This window comes from Apium graveolens, chromosome 7 (genome assembly GCF_009905375.1).
Source record: "Apium graveolens cultivar Ventura chromosome 7, ASM990537v1, whole genome shotgun sequence".
In the NCBI taxonomy this organism is placed as follows: domain Eukaryota; kingdom Viridiplantae; phylum Streptophyta; class Magnoliopsida; order Apiales; family Apiaceae; genus Apium; species Apium graveolens.
This window is the reverse complement of record NC_133653.1, coordinates 123,745,021-123,755,485: the sequence shown is the minus strand read 5'-3', so window position 1 is coordinate 123,755,485 and position 10,465 is coordinate 123,745,021. Positions and strand designations below refer to the sequence as shown.

General features: G+C 34.9%; 1 protein-coding gene across 4 annotated transcripts; it reads right to left on the bottom strand.

Moving 5' to 3' along the window:
• Positions 1-4,003: 4,003 nt before the first annotated feature.
• On the bottom strand, positions 4,004-7,866 carry LOC141672782 (16 kDa phloem protein 2-like). Of its 4 annotated transcripts, none has more exons than XM_074479449.1 (7): positions 7,599-7,866; positions 7,423-7,527; positions 7,193-7,319; positions 7,020-7,091; positions 4,925-4,970; positions 4,490-4,784; positions 4,004-4,401 (listed from the first exon to the last, which is right to left on the bottom strand). In XM_074479449.1, the coding sequence occupies exons 1-7, from the start codon at positions 7,645-7,647 to the stop codon at positions 4,370-4,372; spliced, it is 726 nt and encodes a 241-aa protein (XP_074335550.1). In that variant the 5' UTR covers positions 7,648-7,866; the 3' UTR covers positions 4,004-4,369. The 4 variants fall into 4 exon arrangements, with proteins under 4 accessions (XP_074335550.1, XP_074335552.1, XP_074335551.1 ...); XM_074479451.1 differs by having other exon boundaries at positions 7,456-7,527; XM_074479450.1 differs by having other exon boundaries at positions 7,629-7,866.
• Between the last annotated feature and the right edge of the window lie 2,599 nt (positions 7,867-10,465).

Sequence of the window (10,465 nt, the reverse complement as noted above, 5' to 3'; positions counted from 1 at the left end):
GTCGCAGGTTAGATGAATTCTTCTGGTCGCCAGTTGGTTATCAAAAGAAAAATAAAAAACAAAGTACTTTTAATTCACTGAGTCGCAGGTTGGAAGTATATAGTCATAGGTTATAAATCACAGAAAGAAAAATGCAGGTCGCAGGTTAGCAAAAATGCAGGTCGCAGGTTATGATTCTTGCAAGTTGTGCAATTCAAAATGTTTGAACATAAATCAGCCACGTAGTCTCCTTCTCCCTATAACCTATCAATCTATATAATCAACAGCAGCAAATCAGATTTGTATCTCCTCCATTTTCAACAGAGCGAAGTTCTTACAAAAGATTTTCAACATTTTGTTGAAAGCTTGATTTGATAAGGGGAGGTCATGTCCAATTTGTTCCACACCATTTAAAGCCTTACAAACTTGTAACACTCATTATTTAAATATTCTTTGATTGTATTTAATATCATTGATAAGAGCTTTAAATTTTTAGAGTGATAGATAGAACACTAGATTGATCGTTATTGTTTTTGGTTCTCTCTATATTTGTTGCTTCAATTCATTTATATTTGGAGTTGTAAGCAACCCTTTACGGTTTAATTTCTTAATAACAAGAATTATTCTGTGAATCTCTTTGTGTTTGTTTATTTAGTTTTTGAGTTTCATTTTCTGCCGTAATTAATTTTAGAAAACGAAGAACATACATTCACCCCCCTCTGTATGTTCTTTTGGACCTAACAATTGGTATCAGAGCTTGTTGATCGATATACAGATCTGATCCGTTAGATTATCAAGTTTTGTTGTTGATTTTGGTTGTACGGAGTCTGGGAGTACTTTCGGTGTGTAAATCTGATTTTGGATTTTATTGGTTTTGACTTGACTATTTTGGTATTGTTGGCTGACTGGGTTATCATATTTTGAGACGAGTTATTGCGAATTTTTCTTAGATCTGAAAAGATGAGTTCTTAGAAGGTCAGTAGTATTAAGGTTTCTCAGTTTGATAAATCGAGATACAATCTATGGAAGAAGAAAATGCTTTTTATATATTCAGGCATCAAATCCAGAGTATATGGGGGTATTAAGGGAAGGAAGACATGTGTCGATGAAGGATCATCCAGAGTTTCCTAATATGAGGTTATCATGTCCTGAAGCAGAATGTAGTGCTCGTGATAAAGAACTGATAGCTCTGGATGAAGACCTGCAGCTTATTTTAGTAGATTCGATGTATGATGGTATGAGTTACCAAATTATGGTCTGTGAGAGTGCCAAGAACATGTGGGAGACCATAGAATTTCTTATGGAAGGAGCTGAAGATGTTAGGCAGAATCGACTGGATATCTTGACTTCACAATATGAGGTTTTTAAGTCCTTGCCTGGAGAAAGTATAACTCAGGTCTTTGAAAGACTGAACAAGCTGTTAAATGAATTGAGTATTCATGGCAAGACTTATCCTCAGATAGAAGTCAACAGAAAATTTATGCTTGTCCTACCTCACCATCTTGAGAACAAGGCTTCATCAGTTCGTGAGCATGTTGACTTTGAAACCATGACACTGGAATAGTTGTATGGCAAGCTGAAGACTCATGAAATGGAGCAGGAGCAAAGGAAGAACATTTATGGCGGTGGAATAGTTGATAGCAAGAATTCTGAACTACTCAAGACAACTACTCTTGTAGCCAGTGGAATCAAAGAGCTTGACATTGCTGCTAAAAAGCCTAAGTCTAAAGCTGAAGCGCTCTTTGAAGCTGGGATGGATGACGGAAGCCTCTCTGGTAATCCTAGTGACTACTACACCATTGAGGAGCTGCAAGGAATGGAAAACTCTATTATGGCCAACTTAGCGGGATGTTCAGTAACATCAGGTTTAGAAGGAAGCAAGGCTTTAGTGGTTCTGGAAGCAGCAATCGTGGTCAGAGTTCAAGTTCGTCTTCTGGATTAGGTTACAAGACAGGGATGGTTGATAGAAGCAACTTCATATGCTATAATTATGATGAGATTGGGCACTTTGCCACTGAATGCAGAAAGTCTCAGCAAGAAAAGGATAAAGGCAAAGCTTATCAGAAGAAGGATTCAGGCCGCTCAAAGAAATACCCAGCGAAGTTTTACATTGCTGAAGGGAAGAGCTGGAATGACACCGATGATGAAGAAGAGCAATATGGAGATCTAGTATTAATGGCAGAATCTTCTTCTCAGGTAAAATTTCCAACTACTCATGCTTTACCTCCAGATAACTTGTGTGAGAATGAACACTGTGTCGCCTTCAGGAAGACTGTCTTAGTGTATGGAAATGTTGTTTCTCATCACTATATTAAGGAACGGTGCAATACAAAGGAATGCATTGAACAACATGATGCCGTAAAAGAAGTGTATAGAAACGTTAGTACTATACTAAGATGTACTCTGCTTGATGTCGAAGACCTTAAAGTAGAACTAAAGAAAGTTAAAGATGAAAATGATAAGTTAGTTATAGATAGGGCCAGTGTTGAGAATCTTAAGCAAACCAATAGATATTTAGAGCTTAAGATTACTAAGCACCTTGAGACAGAGGAAGAGCTTAAGAGCAAGAATACAGAATTAGAAACTAAATTGCATGCTTTTACTGATTCTGCAAATCTTGCTAAGAAGCTCATAGCTGATCAAGTAGAAGGTGGAAAGGTTGGGATAGGTCTAGACTATGACGAACTTAGAAAAGCTTCTAAGAAACGAGTAGTTGAAAATGACCCTGGAGAGAAAGTTGTTAATCCCCCTGGTACACCTTATGTTCTTAAGGAAGCTAAGAAGCCTCTGTTTAAGAAAGCTACTATTGAGCCCTTTGACGAAGATAATCTTTATATTTATCATGATATGCTTGTTGAGGATCTCGAGCGCTCAAGGAGATAAAAGGAAAAGAAACCTATGTCTTTTGCTAGTGACTCTGACTTATCTTTTGTCGGACTAGGTTTTACTTCCAAGATTAAGAAGAATAGAAGTAGAATTGGCAGGATAGGAACTAATGGCCCTAAGAAGTTATGTAAATATTGTGGTTCTACTCGTCACCTTACTCATGCTTGTAGAAAGTTTAAAGTAGACAATGTTAAGAATGCTTATGTGCATAACATGCCTAACATGCCTAAAGTCTCTAAGTGTGATAAATCTGTTTGCATGCCATGTGTAGTTTCTTTCATGCACACTTATCTTGATTTCACAGACTCACAGAACACATCTCATAATCATGATAAGCATGCTAGTAAAAAAACTGGTAGATCAAAGACTATAAGCCCTCCTAAAGCTAGGAAAGTGGCACCTATCAACAAGCCCAAGAGAAAGTCTGTTGGTGCTTCTGAAAGTGACAAGGAAACAGTCAATGATAAAGAAAAAATTATTAAGCCTGTCAATTCTTTTAAGAGAAATGTTATGTATTCAAATGCTTCTAAGTCTTCTGGACCCAACTTAGTTTGGGTACCAAAGAAAACTTAATCATTTTTGTTTTCAGGGCATTAAGCAGAAGAAAGTCATGTGGATTCTGGACAACAGATGTTCAAGGCTTATGACTGGAGATAGAACCCTGGTATCAAAGGTGGTTGAGAAAGCTAACCCAGTGATTACTTTTGGAGATGACAGCAAAGGTTATACTACGGGATATGGCTATTTAGAAATTAGCAATGTCATCATTGAAGAAATCTCTCTGGTTGAAGGTCTTATGCATAATCTCCTCAGTATCAGTCAATTTTTTGACAAAGGATGAGAGGACAATTTTACTTTAAAATTGTCACAATTATAAATTCACAAATCGTGTATAACATTCTTTGTCACACTCGGCGGTTTTCTTTAATCGTTTTGATCCGTTGAAAGGAGCATCATGAAGATTCGGTTTGGTCGAATTACTGGAACCCGCGGACACCCTAAATACATACATACAACCTCTTCCCGCTGGCACGTATACAGAATCAAAGATATCTGAATTCAATGTCCTCGTAGGCATATCTATAAGCATATGCATAGCACATAGACATTGCAGCATGATGAGCATAACCCTGCACCCTTCACAATTTAACATTATTGTAGTCATAAATTTCAATTAGATTATTGTAGTCATAAATTTCAATTAACATAATAATGTCGAGACTGGGTTATATATGCAATTCCCAAATTAGGATAAAATACACCAGGTTTTAAAAATTCACTATCCATGTTGTACCTTGCTAAAGGATATTTTCAGAACAAACCCAGAAACCAAAATTCTTTAATAATAGACTACACAACTACCAAACCAAACCTTCTGTGAAATGCCACATATGAAAGTTGGTAAAAATGCTATTCTCCTGCACAAATTGCAATTTAATCTGGAGAATAGATCTTGAAGATTTGTAAATGATGCTTCATCCTTTCATCCGCAAGCTTTTTTATCTTAATATGGTGGAGGATATCCTTGATGTGGGCCTGAATGATGGAACATACACATAAATATATTCTAGTTACAGAAGGCAAAACTGCAGAATAGTAATTTTAACATCAAATGAAATGTTACCTGGAGGATAATGGTTTGCGGGCTGGGAAGGTGGTGGATATGTCGTTGGAGGATACCCAGCAGGCGGGGGATATGGTGTGGGAGGATACTGAGCAGGTGGGGGATATGTTTGAGAAGGATAGGTGGCTGAATGAGGGGGCGGATATGGAGCAGAGGGATAAGGATATCCTGAGGATTGAGGTGGATACGGAGCTGCTGAGGCTAGTGGAGGGTAACGAGCTGATGAGGCTTGCAAAGGATATGTGTATGCCAATGGTACAGGAGATGCTGATTGGGCATGATTCTTTGGAGGTTTCTGTAGTAGCACAAGAATTTCATCTTCAGTAAATAGCTCAGTTACAATCCAGTCTTTATGCATATATTTCAGGATTTTTGCTATTGACAAGGATCTTGCGAGTACCAAAAGTAACATGCAAATCAAACAATACAACTTACATTGGCATTTGAGAAGTGCAGTATCAGTCGGACCTCTCCTGCATGCCTGTAAGCCACAGCGCGAGCATTAATACCGTATGAGGTTCAAATTGGTTTAGTTATATGCATGTCTTGCAAATCACACATATTATTAGCAAGAACATAAATGCCTCAAAATTATTGTGCTATGGTATCCAAATGAATATAAATGTTGTTCTAATGGATTTTGTTAGATGTAGCCAGTTGTCAAATTTAAATTTATATGTTTCATCAGTACCATAGAAATGTTGATCTTGAAGGAACAATATAAACAATTTCTTACCTCCCCTGTTTTCTTATTTTATCCCACTTCTCCTTTTAGCCCTCCCTTCCATTAAGGCATAAACTGATTCTTAAACCCCTAATATTCTCCTTTGTGCCAATATTAAGCTTATAATATAGTATGACATAGGCAAATTGCAATACTATTTGAAAAATTAAAATTTATGTTATTATATCTTGAAGTGTTTTAAGTGATTCAAATATACCTGAATATATTCTAATCCATCAAAGATTTGCCTTCAATAGATTCCCATATGTAACTTTACCAATCAAGATATCTCCACTAAGCACATTTTTATATATGGGTTTATATCAAAATGGCCACTCATTGCATTCAAAAAGCTTACTTGGCCCACTAATTTAAAAACGATCAGTTAAAAGACTAAATTGGCAGAATATATCGCATCATTAACTTTTTCTAAAAAAATAACGGAATATCTGATTTCTTAGACATATCTTTATAATTATTCTTCCGAATATCAGCATCTTCGTAAGGAATGTTAAACCCAAGTGTCTTCTATGTCTAACTCTTCGTCTCTGATGTGGAGTCGTAATTTTGTTGGTTGGAGTGTATAATACCTTGTTTCGTTAAATAACAATAATTGAGATCATGAATGAATGTTATATCATGAATGTAATGAAATACGTGGACAAACATAAATGTAACTTCGATTCATAGTGTCAACAATTTGACCTACTCAATTTAATATGGATGGAAAAAATTAATTTTATAAAGTTCCTCGTCATTCTGTCTAAATAGACAGGAGTGATATATATAGGAAAATGACTAAATAGAAACTAAACTTAAAATAGAAACTAGAAACTAATCTAAGACATTAGATCAATCTCATCTAATGGCACCCCTAAAATCACCACAGCCAACTAATCTGCACTCTCCCACACACAATCTCAGCTTTTCCCCTCCGTTTTTTATTTGATTTTTCCTGTCAAACGGTAAATTTTTTTAAATTCAATTCCCCTGTATTTTTCTCCAACTCTCAGCGAACGATTTGCATGCCATATGTGTTATATTTCGAAATATATTTGGTTTCTAATTTCTATTCTAAAATTGGATTCTATTAGAGTAGCCCCCTATATAGGAAAATGATCAAATAAAGTGTTTTAAATGATATCGTTTTTAAATTAGTGGCCCAAATTAGATTTCTGAATGCAAAGAGTGGCCAATCTGATATAAACCCCATTTTATATATATTCTTACCAGAATTGTACATGACCTACACAAATGAAATAACTGTATTGGATGTTGCATATTTATTGCTTTTAATAAGAGTTCCTTCGGTGGAAGTACATTAATTTTGCTTAATATAATTTGCAGTCTTGTAATAATGTAAAATTATATTTCGGTGGAAGTAAGTTGATTTTGGCTACAAATTTACATAATTTTCAGTAGACAGAATCTTATAATTTTTCAGATCTGCTTTCTAATTCTTTATATATGTTGCATTCTAATTCTACTCGTCTTTATAGGTTTTGTTGCTAGTCTGTGTATATCAGTACCAACAGAATGAAGTAGAACTTGTAGTAACGAGTAAAGATTAACGACAAAGGCATTCATAAAATGTCAAAAACCAATACCCATAAACTTCTAATATTCTACTGGCAGCCAGTAGACACCCTACAGTACATACAACTTGTCTAATTTGTATAATAATTAATAATTTATTACCCTTGGATAAACATATAAAAATTAATTAGTCAAATGTACGGGGAACACAAATACATCAAAGAAATAGATAAATATACAAGAAAAAATAATAACAATGATATAGAATACCTTCCAGTTTTAGTCTGAATTGACCAAGGACTATCATCATATCCTTGAGAAAGAACTTTGTGCAATTGAATCCTGAAAAATTCCATAACGAAATCAAAAAATGTGGAGCAAAACTTGGGAATGTAAAATTGACTTAGGGGGGAAATAATAAATAAAAAAGGATAAAAGCATACTTTCCGGTACCGATAAAGTCATCATAGGTGAGAGTATTGCTGTTCCAAACAACAACATTCAATTCTCTTAATCCTTCAATCAAAGTAAACACAAATTTTTCTTGAAACGTGGGGTTTTTACCACCATCTGTACATTTAAAAAGGAACAAGGCAAATGAGGGATGGATGACAATTCACAAGAAAAGAAAACTAAGAGGGGGTAGGTTAGGTAGTAAACGGGGGGGGGGCACCTGTGCAGGTACGAGTGCGAAATTTAGAACTACCGTATTCCAAACACACATATGGATCTTGCCTCGAAAACCATTCTGTATCTTTCAACTTGTTGCATCCAACAACTGCACCATATACATATATACTAAATATTCATATTTATAAATTTTATGAGAGAGAGAGAGATAGAACCAACCGGTAACTTCAAGAAGTTGGCCATGAATACCAGAAACGGGAGCAGCCATCGGTGATTCAATTCAATTAAGCAAGACTTATTACACTCTCTGTCTCTGTATATTAGTTTCATATAACTGAAATACTACTAATATATGGGGTATATCGAATTATTCAAAGTTGAATCACAAAAGTTGAACTAAACGATGCTCCCCCAAGTTCCCAACAGATCTTCTTCTCCTTTTCCTCTATCCCCCTTCCTCCGTTTTTTATACTCGTGTCATAATCAGCCGCCCAATTATCGCTATTATACAGGGAGGTCAAACCGGTAATTCGGATCCGTATCCGCATCAGCAATTGTCGGACTCGAATACGGATAATATCCGCTTTATTTCGAATACGGATATTATCAGCTTTTTCTCGGATACGAATGCGGATATTTCAGAGGATATCGGATCTTTTGAATTTTTTTGATGACCCTGCCATATTGACGATGATTTTAGAACATTTTTTACAATTAAACTTAAATTATATATTTATAAATGTATAAAGCATGTGTACAATTATGTAAAATTTGTATAAATGTATTATAAATGTATTATTTAATGCATATACACACACTATAAACTAATAGAATAAATTTTATATTATATATAATTATACATTTTATGTAATTTAAATGTCATATATGTATTTGATTTCGGATTCGAATATACCGAATTCGGATATGGATAATATCCGCTTTATTTCGAATACGGATAATATCCGCTTTTCTCGGATACGAATACAAATTTTTCGGATGGATATCGGATTTTTCGAATTTTTTTGACAGCCCTAATTATACTTTTCCTTTTCCTTCCTCAGAAAAACTACTACCTCCGTCCCGTTGAATAATATACGTTCATTGTTACACGCATTTCGAGGCTTTTATAAAATATAGTTTCATATTGCTTTTTTAAATATATTTTTTCTGAATAAAAATTTAAACATAAAATTTTTATTCAGGAAAAAAAAATTTAAAAATATTATGGAGTTATGTTCTAAATAAGTCTTGATAGTCCGAGCAGATTGTGACGACCACGACCCAAAGTGGGTCGTGTAGCCCACTACACAGAATCAGCTAGGTGACAGACCTGTCGAGAAGATCTAAGAATAAGGCCATAATTACACCAAAATCGTATACAACATGTAAACGAACTCCTCCTAGGAAGGATTTAAAATTCACCATCGAGGAGATTCCTACTTACCATCTTAGTAGGGGACTTTTCCTCCAAGTCTCCCTACCACAGTCTAACCTTACACTCAAAATCTATATAAAGGGCTCTACCCCTCAATCTAGAACTACATTTTTTAGCTTGATTCTCTACAACACAGAGATACGTAGGCATCTTACGAGAACAACTAGTCCTCACCACGAGAACATTCATTAAAGCTCGAAACTCAACAACCCTAGCATTAATTGTAATAACAACCCTAGTTTTTATTTTACAACATTTGGCGTCATCTGTGGGAAAACAACAACAACCAAGGTACTTACATAGAGCAGAACAACTATGGAACTGACAGTCCCATCCCATCGCAAACGGTCTCATCCACAGTGGAGATACCCTCACATTCAACCTATGCCACCACTGAGGGAGGAACCCCTGTAGGGCATCTGAGACTTAAACTCAAGGGACGAATCCCCCAATCCAAGATCCGCCCCTAGGGATGAATCTTTTACCTCCTCAAGGGACGAATCCCCAATTTCAGCGACTACAGGCAACGATAAACCCTCAACCCGTTGGGTATGAGTACTCAATGATCGTGGTTTCAGGGACTACCAACCCATCTTACGGGATGCATCTATACCCAGAGATTGGAGAAAGTGGTCTCTCTAATCGAGGCGAAGGACAAGGGCGAACGCCCAAATACATTCATGGCTTGGTTCTTATCCCTGAAAATCGAGAATTCTCTAGACCCTACTCTGTTAGAGACTCCGATACATCAAACACCAAGGCTATAGCTATAATGCCTCGTATATTTTGGTATTATTTAAAAGTGTAATTGTTGAATAATTAAATAAATTAAATTTTTGTATTGGTTTGTGTGATGTTTTGTTATTAATTATATGTGATTATTGGTTTACGAGGATTATTTGTATAATTAATTATTGAGTTGTATTGTTTTATTTTCACTTTTAAAAGTGGTTTTATCGCAGATTTATTCCCATAAATATTTGGATTGTCTCTGAAATTGTTTTTAAGGTTTTATAATTTCAATAAGTATTTTTGGGAGTTTATAAAATTTAGAAATCAAAATTTCATTAATTATTTATCTTTAAATAATTTTCTGATAACATTTATTTGTAAATTCAGTATTTAGTTCCAGGATGCTTCAAAAATTATGAAATTCATATTTTATTAATTTTGGAATATTTCAAGAATTTTAAAATTATTTTAGAAATTTTTGAAATTAATTTCACCTGCACGTTTGTTCATTAAATCGTTAATTGCGGGTATGTTGCGCGATTCAAAAATATTTTAAAAATTTTGAAATTTATGTTTTATTAGTTTCGGGATATTTTTAAAATTTTAAGATTATTTTGGTATTGATTTGATTAATATTTATTCGCGGTTGTACCCCCTAAAATAGATTAAATCGATTCGTGTAATAACCCCAATTTTTGGGAAATTTTGAAACCCTTATGAATAGTGTTTTTGCTGAATGAGAAAACTTTTCATGCGACACTATGTAGGGGTTCTGATATGGATATTCTGAGATTTTATTAGTACTTTATATGGGATATAAGTGTATGTAAAGATCGTCAGAATCCAAATCCGAACACTTTGATTTTCCCGGAAATCCACTAGATACGGAGAGAATTGAGTATAAGGTAACAGGATAAAA

Bases quoted from the DNA above. Each gene is read 5' to 3' on its own strand.
- LOC141672782 (XM_074479449.1), bottom strand. From the start codon at position 7,647: ATGGCTGCTCCCGTTTCTGGTATTCATGGCCAACTTCTTGAAGTTACC. The intron at 7,528-7,598 runs GTTGGTTCTATC...TATATGGTGCAG, and splicing joins CCAACTTCTTGAAGTTACCG to TTGTTGGATGCAACAAGTTG. The intron at 7,320-7,422 runs GTGCCCCCCCCC...TTAAATGTACAG, and splicing joins TCGCACTCGTACCTGCACAG to ATGGTGGTAAAAACCCCACG.